This window comes from Mus caroli, unplaced genomic scaffold, assembly GCF_978045245.1.
Source record: "Mus caroli unplaced genomic scaffold, Mus_caroli_1 scaffold_2, whole genome shotgun sequence".
Taxonomy (NCBI): domain Eukaryota; kingdom Metazoa; phylum Chordata; class Mammalia; order Rodentia; family Muridae; genus Mus; species Mus caroli.
The window spans coordinates 88,329,025-88,346,981 of NW_028227257.1; the positions used below are offsets into that span (position 1 = coordinate 88,329,025).

The 17,957-nt window shown below is 39.4% G+C and overlaps 1 protein-coding gene and 1 pseudogene across 8 annotated transcripts in view; both read right to left on the reverse strand.

Annotated features, from left to right (window-relative positions):
- Nucleotides 1-17,957, reverse strand: part of Phf21a (PHD finger protein 21A) — a 142,222-nt gene that overhangs the window by 124,134 nt on the left and 131 nt on the right. For all 8 annotated transcript variants that reach the window (XM_021185664.3, XM_029474161.2, XM_029474168.2 and 5 more), the window contains exons 2-3: nucleotides 10,921-10,953; nucleotides 8,674-8,739 (exon numbers count right to left, since the gene is read on the reverse strand). In XM_021185664.3, coding sequence (XP_021041323.1) covers nucleotides 8,674-8,739; nucleotides 10,921-10,953 — 99 coding nt within the window. The remainder of the gene's footprint in view (nucleotides 1-8,673; nucleotides 8,740-10,920; nucleotides 10,954-17,957) is intronic.
- On the reverse strand, nucleotides 5,753-6,324 carry LOC110312123 (large ribosomal subunit protein eL34 pseudogene; annotated as a pseudogene).

The following is a 17,957-nucleotide window of genomic DNA, read 5'->3' on the forward strand; positions in this document are numbered from 1 at the left end:
CTCATGCCTGAGTTACATGTGGATGCTCTAGCTCCTCAGAAGTCCGTGCTTCACATAAGGATGAAGGAGTCACACAGATAAAGTGAGTGGTACAACTAAAGGCAGCAATTCCTATCTAAACAGAATTCACGTTCCCCAAAATTGGATGCACTCAACAGACACATGTTCATTAACTGCTAAAGGCACTGCTGTACAAACCTCCCATACGTAAGGAAATAGATGCACTAAATGGTTTAAATATAAAACCTTAACCACTACCCCACTAGAAATAAACTCCTAGGCCTATTCCTATCAACTTACCATTGTCAAGTCACTTAATATCTATCACCCGTGGCATGAAAACTAAAGTGTACCCAAAAGGCTCATGCAAAGGCCTGGTCCTCAGGGTGATAGCCCTATTGGAAGAAGATACGAGTCTTCAGAAGGTAGGGCCTTATTGGCGTCACTAAGGCCCAGTCTTATTCTCTCTCTGCTTCTTGCCTTGTGATAAGAGCAGTTTGTAATGCTTTGTGCTCCTCCTAGGATGTTCTGCCTTTACTACAGTGTCATAGCATAGGGCCATCTGCTCTTAGACTCTGAACCTATACAATTCTTTATTAATTACCTCAGGAATTTCAATATAGTAGCATGAAGCCAATTAATACAGTGACTTGGCTCAAATTATGTTTTTTTTTTTTTTTTTTTTTTTTTAAGGCAGGGTCTCACTACAGTGAGAAAAAAAAAAGCCTGGCTGGCCTGGAAGTCACTATGCTGACCATGCGAGCCTTGAACTCAGATATTCACCTGCCAAGTGCTGGGATTAAAGAGGTGCATCACAACTGACTTGTTCAATGCAAAGGAAACAGTTACAGCAAACAGAGATCTTTCCAAATACTTCTGAATCAATTTTACTAAAATGATCAACTGAAAATGATTCCATACATGCCAACTATTTGTTAAACCCAGAAAAGTACTTACTCTACTGTGTTAAAACAGTCTGTATAAAGTGACAGAGTAACTTTAACAGAGTCAGCCAAACAGAGAGTCAGACACAATAAAGGATTTTATCTTTCCAAAAAGAGTAAGGAAAAAAAGAAGGGTGAAAGGAAAGGAAAACTAAGAGTAAAGGGCAAATCTCTGGGATTCCCTGGATGGCAAAGGGCACATTCCATGAAACATCCGAACTCAGGTAAGCAGGGACGCATGCCAACAATCTGCATGGTACATACAGCACTATGTTCCCCCAGAACACCTTCTGTAGCAAAGATTTCTGGAGGTTATTAGGAAATACATAGAAAAAGAAGTTTTTGGTTTTGTTTTTTGTTTTAATTACTATGTCTTGTTTATTAATACTTCCAAGTTAGCGCTGGATGAATTTCAAGTCTATCATTCTCACACAAGATATACACTAAGGATACACCTTAGTCATATCCAACCTCCCTGACTTGCTCACATCCTTCCTCTCCTCCTACTGTTGGTCACTCTCCTGATTCGCCCAGTCCTTTTCTGTGTGCGAGTAGACTCTGCATAGGAAAGAAGACATGAGCTGCTTTATCTCTCATCCCACCTGTTCAGCCCAGGCTAGCCTGGAACTCACTATGTAGTCTAGGCCTGCCTGGAACTTGATAATATAGACATGAAGCACATGACTAACTTGTTACTTATTTTTAATTTGATAGATGTTTTCTTATAGCCTTTGACCAAATATAGTTGTAGATCATTTTCAGTTGCTTTAAATTTTTCATCCATACCTTTTATCATATAAGTTTGCAAGGCCTGGTCACATGGCTTGATTTGATTCATAGGATGGTAACAGTCTAATGCAATAGAGTCTCAGTATGAATTTAGTAGTTTGGCCTGTGCTCTGGTGATAACCATGAAGAAAGCTTTAGTCTCTTCATGCTAAGCTTCAGAATAAGGTAATCATAAGCATACCTACAATCATGGAGGCAGGCCCAGCCAACCCAAAAATGAAAGCAGATCTATCTGGCCAAAGCCATCCTGGATCAAGAAAACTCTAAGTGACCTGCGGATCTAGTATGAAAATTAGTATATTATTATAAGCTGCTCAGTAAAACTGGTTTGTAATATAGAACTGCTATGAGAAGAGCTGGTCAATACATCAGGTCCATATCTAAGGCAATCAGAGTAACAATCGATTTATAAAAGAAAAGGATCAATCATAAAAGTACTCAAAATAGCTGGGTGGTGGTGGCGCACGCCTTTAATCCCAGCACTTGGGAGGCAGAGGCAGGCCGATTTCTGAGTTTGAGGCCAGCCTGGTCTACAGAGTGAGTTCCAGGACAGCCAGGACTACACAGAGAAACCCTGTCTGGAAGAAAAGAAAAAAAGAAAAATACTCAAAATAGAAAAGAGAAAGAAAAAACTACCATCACTGGGTAAACAGTCTTAAATTGTGAATAGTTAAATACTTGAGGGTGTGGAAAAATCATGTTTAAAGGAACACTTAAAGACAGCAGTGCTGACACACACCTTAGATTGCACCCCTCAGGACACAAAGGCAGGTGAATCTGACCTCAAGGCCTATCCAGTCTACACAGTCAACTGCCTACAGGGAAATGTAGTAAGACCCTGTTTCCAAAACAATCAAACAAAGGAACACTCAACAAACAAGAAAACACTCATAATAGATTGAATCAAAAGATCAAGATACGGTGCTCTTTAAAATAGAAAACAAAACTGTAAACAGAAAAGATCAGTCAGATGAAATCTATTCAAAAAACACAAAATATTTTTCTGTGGTACACACTACTCTCTCTAAATATTATAAAAGGGCCAATGAGATACCTCAGAGGGCACCTGCAGCCAAGTCTGAAGTGGCAACGGTTCTTTGGAGAGTCAGTTGTGTTGGACGGTGTTTTGCTGGGACAAACTCATGAAGGAGTGTTTTCCTGAAGCAGACATAGGTGAAAGACTAAGAACGTTTCACTGACACACTCACAGGAGGAAGGATGTTCTGTTAAAGCAAGCACGTGAAAGGGATAATTCTTTGCTAACAACACACACGTATTGGTTCATCTTACACTGCATAGTTGAGCTCCATTTGCCAGGACTCCATAGAGAGAAATGCAACAAAAAAACTCTGGTGATGTGCTGCAGTTTCTTGCCACTTCCATGGACTCTGCTGATTTGCCAAGTGATGTCAGCTGAGACAGATGCCCGGTGCTGAGGCAAGACCCATGGAGGACACGAGATGTTTGGAGAGAATATAAAGAGGACAGCGATGGAGGCTGAGCTTGACTTGCTTATAGTAGCTGTGCAATACTTGTTGGTCTCTTGTCTTTGCTGATCTTCTTTTTGCTGAGACAGACACAACTGAGAACTTCTGGTGCTCCTTCTGGTCTCTCCTGCTGACTGGAGCAGAGGCTGAGGCCTGGCTGTCTCTGCTAGGCCGTGCCACCGCTGCTGATTCACTATTGCTATCCCGACTCTACTGAACTGGACTACGACTGCATCTGTGAAGTGTTTGCAACTAGATCAAGCTGCTGCCGCTACCCTGTGAGCTGAACTGCCAATTTCCAGACAACACAAAGGTTCTTTGGAGTTGCTCCTTTCTGAACAGGTCCACATCCCTCCCCATCCCCTATTCATTTCTCACTACCTCTGGTAGGTGGTGGGATACAAGAGAGGTTAAATCGTTTAAGAACCATCCTTAAAAATAGGTTTTAAAAGAATTAAAGTCACACAAGTCTGACGACCTGAACTTGATCCTCGGAACTCGCAGACTAGTAATCTGCATACACGCGGCAGCATGGGCTACCTCTCCCCAACATGGTAGACATTACAGGAAGTATTATTCTAGGAATAAAGAAGGAAATGAAACAAATTCCCTGTCTTAATTTGTTTTAATTTAGTCTCATATAATACATACCAACTGCAGCTTCCCTCTTCCCTGGTCCTCCAATTCTCCCCTCTCCCCCAGCCCCACACTACCCCATCTACCCCCAAGAATAGAGGAGGCCTCCCAGGGACATCAATAAAACACGGCACAGCAATAAGACCAGGCATATTCCCTCATATCAAGGTTGGGTGAGACAACCCAATAGGAGAAAAAGGGTCCCAAGAGCAGGCAAGAGTCAGAAACACCCCCAGTCCCACTGTCAGCACCCTGTGCTCTTGAAACCATTTAGTAAGACATTTTAAAAATAGTAATTATAAGCAGATATGTAATCACAAACTGTGGTATGCTACAGTGGGTAAAACTGTATTTTGCTTCAGTATACAGTGCCTAAATTTATCTGGCTACGGCCTCCAGAAATAAACTACACTTCCCAGTCTTCCCTGCAACTAGTGAGGCCATGTGACTATGTTCAAATCAAGGAGATTTAACTGGAAGTGGTACACAAAGCTTCCAGTAAACATCCTTAAAAATAAAGGGCTCCCTCTATGCTGATTTCCCCCTTCTCACCAGATGGAGCTACTATTTTGGACTCTGATGTGAAGCTTCACGCTGAGAATGGCAGAACAACAGAACAGGAGGTGCCTGGGTCACTGACACTGTACAAATACTCTTTCCAGCCTAGTCGGCTGCTGAGCTCTTGGATGACAGGGAGGTCCAAGTATGGCTGATTAAGCCACCTTTATGTGGGAGTTTCAGCCGTTCACATACAAACCTGACTGTAAATAACATTAACTATAAAGAAAATAAAAGGCTTCCATAAGGTCATGAAAGAGGAAGGGGCTTTAGGGTCCACTGCTCAGTGTATGGATGTAACAGGGAGAAAGTGAGATGAAACCAGGGAGACAGGCTGGCCAACCGAGGCAGGGAATACCAACTTGAATGAATACCAACAAGGGCCTAAATCCTCCTAGGGACAAGGAACACTTTGGAATGTTAAGACTGCTTGTTGGGCTAGGAGTGCAGTTATAATAGTCACTTGCTTATCATTTACAAAGCTCGGAACTGCCAAGAGAAAAAAAAGAAGGAAAAGAAGAAAAGAAACGAGAGAAGGAAGAGTGTTGTTTCTATGAGAAATTAGAATTAAAACAGAACACTGAGGCAACTGAGCATTTTGGCTCCAGAATCTGAATCTCTGCGTTCTGCCACGGACCACAGATCTCTGTCAGATGTAAATGGAGGGGAGCAGAACAAGAATGAGTCCTGATGAGGAAGGAAGTGAAGAGCTACCTCCACACTGCCCCACAGGTGAAGTCTCTGATTAGAGGGGTCATCTGTGATGATGAAAACATCACAAGGTTTTCAAATGCTAACTATTCCGTGTACAGATCAGAGATTGGTGTCAATTGTTTTGAGATAATACTAATTATTTATTTGCTATTTTAAAAATGAGGCATGTGTACTATGAAGATTTCAGAAAATACACACAGGGAAATAAGGAGGGAAATGTAAAATACCACCTCCCAACATTTTCTACTGGTTCTGTTTTCACACACATTTGCATGCCCACATAGGTATATATACAGAGAAAACACAAAGGTATCTGTAAGGCAGATAAGTCATAAATGCCTCTTAGGAGAGGCTATTTTATGTCACTAAACCATGATTTAATTGACTATGTAGCATACAGTTTATTTAGCCAAGTGAGTCTAGGAATGTTTTGAGTTAAAACTATCAGACACAAATTGAATCCCTGGAGGTGAAGCTGCCTTCTAAATCCACCCTAGAATTTCTGTTCACAAATCGCAAGTTACAGTTTGAAAGCCATAAGAACTTCCGAACACAAATTCAAGGAAATTCGATCAATTTTACCATAGAGGACAAAGACCATCTTTTCCCAAAACACATCAAAAACCAAAGTTGTATTAATGAATAAGAACAAATATGTCTACTATAAGAATCTGCAATGTTGTATTTCTTTAATAAAGCAAAATAAGAAAATGTTTATATTTTATTTGTTTACAAATAGATATATACAGAAAAAATGGAGGCAAATATGACAAAGGGTTAAGTCTATAACTGCTCTTCAGAGGTTTTTAAAATATTATTACTTATAAAAGCTGCATATTTATCTTGCTTTCTGACTCTGTGCTTGTGCCTTCAAAACTTTCACAACAATTTTCTGCTCCTCAATAAGAAAAGCCTGCTTGGTCCTGTCACAGACACACTTGGCACACAGGGAAGCACCACAGGCCCTGCTGACGTGCTTCTTAGTCTTAGACAATATATAAAATAAAAACTTGGGGTCTCACAGCATGAACCCCTCAAAGTCTGTCTGAGCACATACAGTAAGCAGATTTAGGAGCTTTCCCAACCTTCTTGGTATGAAGGTAAACAATCCTATTGCCAAGGGTTCAAGACATCCTAGTTTTGTTAGAGGCTGTATTGTAGGAAAGTCTAGGACAGTGTGTTAAACACTAGACCATTCTGAGTGCCTCTAAGCACTGTCCCCAGCAGAGGAAAAGGAAAGGGCTCTTCAGAGGTTTTTGTACTTAATTTTTTTCTCACAACAACAATATAATATTAAGTTAAACTATTAGTCATGATTTTAGTTACTCAAGTGAAAAGGAAAGTTTTGCCAAAGTCTAAGTAGTCTTCTGACAAGGAAACAAACAGGTGGCATTGGAAATTCATTATAAAATAAAACTTTTAGATTATAGTCTGATGAACACCAGCAAGGTTTCTGGTTGGAACGTGTCAGTGAGAGCCGGTGTTGGTCCCTTTTTAAACCCTGCCCTGCCCTATTCTATCAAGGCAGCACTTTTATAGTTAAACAAACACAAACACAGCAAGACTGCATTCCACTTAAGGTCTTCCTGAAGCTACATAGAGAGCTACCTAGTAAGTTCAGAGCCAGGGTTTTATCAGCTGATGAATAGGCAGTTGCAATTCTCTTAAGTGAGGTCAGGAAATAACAGAATAAGCCAAACTATGGTGTTTGAATAAGACTGGCCCCCACAGGCTCATATATTTAAATGCTTAGTCACCAGGTAATGGAACTCTTTGAGAGGATTAGAAGGATAAGGAGGTTTTGGTCTTACTGGAGGAAGTGTGCCATGGGGTGGGTCTTTGAAATTTCAAAAGCCCATGCCAGGCTTAGTCTCTCATCCTCTCTCCCCTCCCTCTTTTCTTTTGTTCCTCCCTTTCTTTATCTTTGTGTGTGTGTCTGTATCTGTCTGTCTGTCTGTCTCCCTCCCTCCTCTCTGTAAATCAGATGTAGTTCTTTGTTACTACTCCTGCACCCCATTCCCTGACGTGATGATAATGGACTAAGCCTCTGACACTGTAAGCAAACCCCCAATTAAATGCTTTCCTTGGTCATGATGTCTCCTCACAGCAATACAACAGTGACTAAGACACAAACCTATCACAAAAGTTAGTTATCACAAACACATTTTTTAAATAAAGTAAATTTTTCTGTGACTGCCCATTCTCTGAAATGCATCCCTGAGTTCTTTTAACTTTTAAAGGTGTTCTCCACCCCCACCGTACTAATCATTTTCAATGTCTATGCCAGCTACATCAAACTCAGCAAAAGTGATTCACTTATTGGCATCTTGTCAGAGAAACCCTGCAACTATAAGGAGGCTCAGAACTTGGAGAGCTCTAAAGCCAGGCCGTGTCACCAACATGCTAGAGAACCCAGTCACACACTAACAAACCCTCTTTACCTCTTCCCTTACAAATTCCTCTCTGCCTCTGCATCCTGTCACCTCCCAGTTTTACTCTGGCTCCTCCTTCTCTAAAATACCTCCTGTCTGTGGAGACAAGATTGGAAAGCATTAAAGAGAGAAGAATCAAAAAACAGTGTTTCACTCGGCTTAGATGATTATCTTATCTACGGTTCTCAAAATTTATTGTTCCCTGCAGTGAAATGAAAAACACAATCAGAAATCTGCAGGAAAGAAATGTTTGTTGCTATTATTTAGACAACAACATAAAACTCAAAGTTACTAAAAACCGATTTTATCAACTCTTCTGTAAGGTTTCAGTAGCACAGAACTGTCAACTAATTCACAGGTATCTGCTCTTTACTGTAAGACAGAAACTGCTCCTTACACCAGAGGGGGAGGAGTGAGAGAAGACGACAGGGAGGGGATGCTCCTCAGATTGCCACAAACATCAACTCACAGCAGTCAACTGTCACACTCCACCTGGTGGCAGGAGCTGCCTTGGTTGGTAAATGGAAGCCACTCTACAAAAAGTACCAGCGGCACTTTCCTTATACAAAATACAAGATGTTCCTCTTTTGCCCTACACACAGTAAGCCTAGGAATGTCCATCAAAGAGTTTTCAAAGAGTAGGTCAGCATCTGATGAAGACTAGCATAAAAGTCTGACAACACTCACAACAGGAGACGTACAGAGGGAGCTACCCATAAGTGAAATGCCAGTTCAAACCTTCACAACAGGTAAGAAGACACTGCCACTACAGGGGTCCCTATCACACACGCCCACCAACTTTCTCTGTCCCTTCGCCTATGGGTACACTACAGTTTAATTTACACAGTTAACAGCAGCCTACCACATTGCTTTTAGGTATCTGCCAGTAGCATATACTCATGAGATACTCTAGAGACTGATTTCAACCAAAAATAAAAATAGATAAACAGCTCAAGCAAAATTAAACTGAGTCTGGCTGCCCACACTTATTTTCACACATGAAAAAAAAAAAAAAAAAAAAAAACAAAAAACAAACCAGCAGCCCTCTTAGAAGCTTCAAACACACATATCTTTAGAACACAATGTTAAAAATATGTCCCCGCCTTCCCCTACCTGTTTCTCACTCAAAGCTGTGATTTTGGCTTGGAGTTCATGAAGCTGTTTCTTTAAGTCAGCATTCTGATTGGAAAGAAAAAATATCTGTGAGAAAGATATTCATTTGTTAACATAATAGTATCGGGAAGACTGTGCATACTGCAGACAAGTAACGAAGCAACCTTTAGCTATCAAATTTTCCATGCATTAAATTATAAGCATAACATCAGCCCCTAAGATAAAACAGGGGCAGTTTCCTCATAACTGTTCTGAACTACAGCAAGTTTTATACTTTCTCAGCTTACACTCTAATAGTACCTTTCCCCTAAAATATTGTTATTCTTTATAGAGAGTATCAGTTGACAGAAAATCTAAAGCTCCACTAACCAGACAAAAACAGGAAAATGGAGGTTAAAGTATGCATACCCCGCTGCTTAGCCGCATTATCAACAAGGATAAGAGGCTTTCTCCACTTGTCCTCTTTCTTATTTAGAAAAGTACATTTGTTATTTTAGCCTAGATTTGGGAAGCTGTCAGCACTGTAACTGCCTTAATAGCACGTCATTCAAATCAACATGCTGAAATTCTAGGAATCGAAAAGAGTACTATTTTATACGGAATACACTTGAGCACGTTTGCCTTTTCTGGGGGTGGGGATCCGGGTATTAAAGTTTTCAAATGTTTAACATAGCAGAAAGCCTGGATGTCACCCCAGTGAGAGACTTATTTCCTTGTTTCATCCACAGCCCCTTCATTCCTCTGCCTGGTCTGTCAGGGCTGGAGCGCATATTCTCTCCTGTACTCAGCTTACCTCATTTGGGATTTTTCAGGTGTATCTGATATTAGGCTTCTCTGAGGTCACTTAAACTGTTCTCCAATAAGTTGCTGACCCTCAGACTTTCCAGGTTAAGAATTTGCTGTTCTACAGTCATGAACTAACAGAACTGCTAGCCCTGAGAACACTTCAGTTCCTGACAATATAGATCACCCCATTAAATATAAAGAACCTAGCAATCTGCTGCCACTTGGTCCCCTAAATTCAATTTAAATTGTGAATACACTAAAAAGAAAATAAAAATTAAAACAGTGATGTTTCTCATGGAAGGCAAACTGTCAAATAGGAATAAATGTGAGCCAAAATCACCAGTTCTCAGAGTCAATGAGCTGTATTAAAATGCAACAATCAGACCACTGAGAATTTCTCAAGATGAATATTACTTCCCACTTGAAAAAAAAAAAAATCAACCTTCCTCAGTATTACTCTTCAGGAATTTATTTTACTTTACAGAGATGCATGTATGCCACTGTTTAATGGGTGCCAGGAAGATACTACTGAAAAATAAATATGAATCACTGGAGGGTAAGGTAACTTTGGGGAAGATTTCTCTATGAAAGAATAAGATGTCCAGGTCAAAGCTCCTATAAAAGTAAATTTAACAGTTTATAGATTATTGTGTAAGGTATGTCTGAAACCCTCTTTAAGAGTTCATTTACAGATTAAACCTTTCAAAGTCAGGTGTGATGGCACATTTGCATAACCTTAGCTTTGAGGGTTAGAGGAAGGAGGGTAGAGGACCAATACCATTCCTAGCTATTTATGGCATTTGGAGCTATTCTAGAACATGAAACCTTGTCCCAAAACAAAAAATAAAATAGAATACAAATTTCAAACATTCTTTAAAAATTATTCTAAAGTTTTTACTGTGAATGTTGTAAATCCAGTACTCAGGTATCCTACATATAAACTGCACACAATTAAAAATGATTTGGGGGCACTTCAGTAAGTTTGAGACTTTAAAAGTTTAACAAACTCTAATTCTGATGATGTGAAATAATCTATACCAGGTATTGAGGCAAAAGTTTATAATCTCAGCATTTGGGAAGTCAAGCGGGGAGGAGAGTTTAAAGCCAGCATAGAGTCTCAAAAGTAGTTTTCTAAAGAAAGATATTCAAGTTATATGAAGTCTATTAAACCTCATTTTTTTTTCGTCTGTTTGTTTGGCTGGTTTTTACCGATAATCAAAGAAATTAATAAAAAGGCAAAACAACAGTAACAAGGCTGAACCAGCAGCGATTTTACTCTACAACTGGACTTTCTTTAAACCTATAAAACATGAATATCAACATACATGCTGCTTGGGATGAAAGTGTGTTTTTAATTCAACTAACACCTGCATTTTATTGTTAATTGTCAATAATAGATTACTGTCATTTTCAATAGTTTTACATTTAAAAATTAAGTTCATAACAACAGGACTTTTTTACCTGTGGATCCTGCTTCATTTGGGCAACCAGTTTCTGGTAATAAAGAGAAAAAAGGAACTGTCAGTCTCACATAATAACCCCTATGGCTACTTAGGTTTGTATACACACACACTCTCTCTCTCTCTCTCTCTCTCTCTCTCTCTCTCTCTCTCTCTCTCTCTCAACATCACCAAAAAAAAAAAAAAGACTAAAAACTTTGGTGATGTCTATAAAAGGCTAATGAAGCACTCTTAGTAAAAGAAGAAAGAATCAATTATCTCTTTATATCTGAAATGAAAAAGTATCTGCTTTGTCGATGTGGAGGAGGACAGTGACTTCTGCAATTTAAATACGCAGGATGTAGGCCGAACATAGTGGTGCATGCCTTTAATCCCCGCACACAGGAGGCAGGCAGATCTTTGTGTGTTTGAGACCAGCAAAAAGAAGCTGTACCCATATAAAACAGGGCTGTTCGTATACAGCAAAGTACAGGTTTGGCAGGCCTATTGGTTTGGATCTTAGAGTAGGAGCCTCTTGTTCAGTAACTTTATTCGATCAGCTCATCTTATGTACTCTGCAGGCATCAGACACACACACTGCAGACATACAGGCAGACAAAACACTCATACACACCAAATAAATAAATGTCATCTGACCTAACCCAACGGTAACAACGACAACAACCCCAAGAGTAACAGGAGGATTTGAAAGGTAAAAGAACATGGGAAGGCCGAGGGTACTTAGGGTTAGCTTTTCTCCAGTGAATTTTTCATATAATAATAGAAACAGCTGTCACAGTCTTTGGGTGACAAGGCAATTTTAAAATGTTGTTATAAAATAAAATCTAAAATACACAACAAGCTCATCTACTTTATTAAGTAGAAGCCAAGTCTTAAAATTTGAGGTGTGATAATATGGATTAATATACAAACGATGGACTACAAACAATATGACTTGCTAACAGCCCCAAAACACTATTGTAATACATCCTCATTTTTAGTTTAGTTGTTTTATTATATTTTTATTTATTTGTATGTCTATGCACACATGTGCTATGGTGCATATGTGGAAGTCAGAAGACCACTTTCAGATGCTGGCTCTCTTTCCATCAGGTGGGTCCTGGGCCTGGTAGCAAGGCCTCTATCCACTTAGCCATCTTGCCAGCCCTTTGATTCTAGTTGTCAAGCAGTCAGCTAACAGAACCTGCTGTTATTGTGACTCTCTTTAAAAGTAATGAACCCCAACCTAACTTTGCTGCCTCAGATCTGCTGAGATACACACACTGGACTAATTTTAAGACAAGTGAACAGGTTGTAATAGCCCAAGAAATGCTTAGTGAACAATACGACATTTATTCTAACTGGACAAAAGTCTTTCTTCCAGGTACTAAAATACACTCTGGATAGCTGAGGTTGACAAATGCATAAAGTGTGTACACTGAACTTATGCTTCGTGATTGAGAAGACTAGCCCTTCAGTAGCATCATCTAGATCTGCACAGTAAAGCATCATCTACATCCTTACAAATCTAGCCACACTTATTTTAAAAGCTGATTGGGGCTAGCAAGATAGCCAAGTGGGTAAAGACTATTTCAAACCTCAACTCACAATCTTAGTTCTGTCCCTAGAAAACAACTTTTGGGAGCAGAGAGCCAACTACAGAGCTGTCCTCTGATGGCTACAGAGGTGCTGCAACATATACACTCTCATGCATGTAAAATGAATAAGTAGAGTAATACTCGAAAAATAAACAACAGTCTGGCTGTCCTTTTTGATTTGGATATCAAAGAACTGGAAAGTTGTTTTGGGGGGGTTGAAAGAGGTTTTCTTCCATGTCACTGGACTTCTTTGGATTGCTATTTATTGAATGAGTGTATATAAGGTTTTTTCCTATATGTATGTATGTGCTTGATGTTATACTTCATGTTTGCACCATGTGCACTCTCAGATGTCAGAGGCAAGTGTCAGATCCCCTAGAACTGTTGTTACCGATGGTTATGAACCACCATGTGGATGCTCAAACCATGTGGGAATCAAACCTGGGTCCTCTGCAAAAGCAGTAAGTGGTGTTTTTTTGTCTGTTTGTTCAGTTTTTTGTTTTATTTTGTTTTGTTTTTTGTTTTCTGAGACAGGGTTTCTCTGTATAGCCCTGGCTGTCCTGGAACTCACTCTGTAGACCAGGCTGGCCTCGAACTCAGAAATCCACCTGTCTCTGCCTCCCGAATGCTGGGATTAAAGGTGTGTATCACCATGCCCGGCGCACTAAGTGTTCTTAGCCTCTGAGTGATAATGCAGTTCATGACTCTAGAATTTAAAAACTGACTGGTAAGATCCACGCCTGCAGGAAATGAATAAGTGTTTTTCTATTTATAAGCACCTAAACTACTTTTCATACAAACAAGACAAGATGAGGAGCTCACTAGACAATCCATTCCCAAGTGACTTTAAATGGGAATTGAGTTATCAAAGTAACTTTCCACTGAAGGACTGCTGCCATTTTTCATAATCTATATTCTGTCAAAGATAAGAGAACAACAGCCATGTCACCAAATCCAGGCCACCCCCTATTTCCTAAACAGTCTTATGGAACTGAGTCATGCCTATTTGTCTATACACTGTCTGTGGCTGCTATGCCTGCTCAGTAACACAGCAGAGCAGCCACACAGACTATAAACGACCTTCAGTCTAATATATTTTACCATCTGGCCCTTTACAGAAAAAGTTTGTTAACTTCTGTTTGCTTTATACTCATTCCATATGGAGCTAATACTCTAAAACATTCTCTCTCTCTCTCTCTCTCTCTCTCACACACACACACACACACACACACACACACACACACAGAGACATACACACACAGGTGCACACAAAATCAACCAAATGGAGGTACATGCCCCTCCCCCCAGGAAATGGCCATTATAACTTAAGTATTTATTGACCATAAACTATATACATATTAGTTCATCTGTCCACACATGCAGAAACATAAACTATATACATATTAGTTCATCTGTCCACACATGCAGAAACATAAACTATATTCATATTAGTTCATCTGTCCACACATGCAGAAACATAAACTATATTCATATTAGTTCATCTGTCCACACATGCAGAAACATAAAGAACCAAACTCCACACAGCAACACTAGGCAACTTCTTTTTTTTTTTTTTTAAAGATTTATTTATTTATTGTATGCTTTAAGTACACTGTAGCTGTCTTCAGACACTCCAGCAGAGGGAGTTAGATCTCCTTACGGATGGTTGTGAGCCACCATGTGGTTGCTGGGATTTGAACTCAGGACCTTCGGAAGAGCAGTCAGTGCTCTTAACCACTGAGCCATCTCTCCAGCCCCCATTAGGCAACTTCTTAACACAATTTTTACCTTAATAGCTTGACTTTTACCTAATTTAATTCCCTAACTAGAAATGCATCAAAAGATAGCTTTCACTTTAACATTTAGTTCAAAGTCCATTCTTGCTTTGGTTTCTGTCCAGTACCCAAGGCCCATGCTTTGGCATCATTTCTGGTCTTCCTGAATGTATCATGTTCAAGAATTACATACATCATCACCCCACAGCCAATCAGAACACCACCAGTTTTCAGAATAAAGACTATCATTTGGATTTACCTCTACTTCCATCCTTCCCCCCCGCCCAAAAAAAATAGGAAAATAAAGGATTAAGGAGATGGCTCAATCAATAATGTGCTGCCTAAGTCCTGAGTCTGGATCCCTGACACTCATGAAGAGACTAGGTATGTTGTGACACACCTGCAACTGTAGAATTGAGACATAGAAATAGGAGAATGCTGGGATCTCAGCGCTTGGCCAGACTAGGTATTAGTTAGCCTGAAGCTCTGTGAGACACTCTGTCTCAAAAAATAAGTCATACAGTGACAGAGAAAGAGATCCAGGGTCTACCCTTGCCCTGTGTAGGGACATACACACACACACACACACACACACACACACACACACGCAAAGCAAGCTTAGAATTCACATAAAGGTGAAGAGAAACAACTCCACAAAGTTGGTTTTTTGTCCTCCACACATGCCCCATGGCATGCATGCCCACAAGCAAGCATCATGCATGCACACACACACAATAATAAATAGTTTAGAATGTATTAATTGGAATGCAAATTGCACAAATAACGTACAATAATTAAAGATGAATCTAAGACTATACTTTGGGGCTGAAGAGATGGCTTAGCAATTAAGATTATTTGCTGCTCTAGCAGAGGACCCAGGTTTAATTCCTACCATCCACATCAGGTGGCTTATAGCTCCCTCTAACTCAGTCTCATGGATCTGGTGCCATCATCTTAAGGTCTAGCAGAGCACCACATGCACACAGTGCAGGTCACACATTCAGGTGCATATGTATACATACATAAAATAAAAGTATTTAACTAAATACTCAACTTAAAAGGCTAGACCTTTATACTTAAATGGCTAAATATATAGAGAGATAGATTGACAGTTAATATTCGGGATGTTTAAAATAGCTAGAATACACATCCCTGAATCAACAAGTATAGTTTATTATTTTATTTTTTACTTAGAACATGTGTGTGTGTGTGTGTGTGTGTGTGTGTGAATGAAAGAGAGAGAGAGAGAGAGAGAGAGAGCACGCGCACACACACTTAGAAAGAGAGAGAGAGAGAGCACATGTGGAGGTCAGAAACAATTTTCAGGACTCAGTTCTGCTTTTATCTGTAGCTCCTAGGAATTAAACTCATGCTGTAAACTTTGGCAGTAAGCACCTTTACCCACTAAGCCACCTTGCTGACTCTAATTATAAATGTTAATTGGGCTTTAAAACATCATAGTGAAAGTTACATTTTTAATAATTGTTATATTTATCTTCCAAATTATGAAATTAGATAGTATTTTTAAAGTTCAATTACAGATAATCATTCAATAAATATTTATTTGAGACATGTATCTTATGAGAAATTAAAAGAATATAAACTGCATTCCAAATTTTCTTAAGAGGACAAAAAAGGGCTGGAGAGATGGCTCAGTGGTTAAGAACACTGACTGCTCTTCTGAAGGTCCTGAGTTCAAATCCCAGCAACCACATGGTGGCTCACAACCATCCTTAATGAGATCTGATGCCCTCTTCTGGAGTGTCTAAAGACAGCTACAGTGTACTTACATATAATAAATAAATAAATCTTTTTAAAAAAAGGGGTAGGGGAGAAAAAAACTATAGAAATCACATATACCACCATAAAATTAACTTTGATTCACACAGATTTCAAATTGATACTGTATTCCCAAAACCTACTGGAGAAACCAGCTTTAAACAATTATTAAATTGTGTTTCTTGTTACTGTCCTGAGCTGGGTTCAATATTCCTCTATGTTAAAATATTTTCATCCAGGGACTTACGAGATGGCTCAGTGGTTTAAAAACCTGGCTGCTCTCCCAGAGGACCCAGGTTCAATTCTGAGCACCCATAAATATAACCTTCTGTACTCCAAGTCCAGGGAATCTGATATCTCTCTCTGGCCTCCACAGACACCAGGCACACGTGGTGCACATACATGCCATACACAACTGCTTTGAGCACAGGATCCACACAGTCCAAATCAGCAGCAGGGACTTCCAAACAAAGGGTTCCATATGGAAAACAACAAAAAGAACAACACACACACATACACACACACACACACACACACACACACATACACACACGGCACAACTTTGAAGCTTTCCTGTAGGTCTTAATCCACAATAATTCTGGGGCAATAGGCAAACCCAGCAATTATCAGAAGCTGAAATGTGTGTGTGTGTGTGTGTTATGTGCACGTTCAGAAATCAATGCTGCATTGACTCATACAAGAAAAAACAAGAGCCACTACTATACTTAAAAACACTTTTAACAAACAATGTCTATGTGGTAACTCAAAGTTATAAACCCAGAAGTTAGAAATTAAAACAGGAAGACTAAAGTTGTCTGAGGTGAGACGAAAATTAAAATTTATTCTAACTGTGGTAGAGCACTCACTGACATGTATAAAGTTCTGGGTTCAAAACAAAATATCACACAGAGATTGATCCCTTCATGCATCCATTCCATCCCATATTACATGACAATGTTAGATGGTCAAAAGTAGCCAACTCATCATTTATTACTTTGAATACCAAGGACTATATACATGTATGTTTATTTATGTGCTTTAAATCTAATGCCCAGCTGATGTCAAGAAATAAACGTTAATGATTTAGCTATTTATGGGTAAAGTTTTCTATCTTGGTTATAATTATATGTGTATTTTTACACATATCCATATTAACATATACAAATTAAAATTCATTAAGTGCTTTATGATGTTATTACACTTTAGAAACAATTGTATAAAATGGTTATAAAATGTACATATACATTTTATAATTATATACTTCAAAGGTGTGTTTACTTTTATCTGAGGTAAAATGTAAGGATTAGAGCATTTTCAATTTTGATGACAGCAGCCACATTTTCTTTACCAAAGATTGGAATCAACAAAGATAAAAGAGAGCGAGGAGGCAGAGAGAGAGAGTCAGGGATGAGCACAGGTGTTGGCGTGTGCAGTAAGTACACATCTCATTCTCACCACGGTGAAGTGAGGAAAGGCAGCACTGGGGAAGCAGAGGCACGAGGACCAACACAAGTTCAAAGTCAATGTAGCTTCCATGGGGAGTTCAGGGCCAACCTGAGGCCCTGTCAAAAAAGCAAAAGTAAATAAAAACACAGAACATGCAAAGAAGGTATCTTGTATATAGAAGGCCTTCAAACTGGCCAGAAATATAGCAAAATAGAATTCTTTTTTCAAATACCTTTAGGACATGAAAAAATAGTTCCAGTCCTCTTTTCAGGAAAAGATGTCAGGGCCATCTTATTAAAGTTCTTAAAGGCAGTATACAAAGCACAGCTGTGGAGAGTGAGTCTGGACAAACGCCAGTCATTTGGTAAGTAGTACAACGACCGTATAACTTGATCAAAACGCAGAGCTGGGCCTGTCTTGCTTAGTGACTCAGTGTGCATCTGCATCGGTAGTCTGTCACA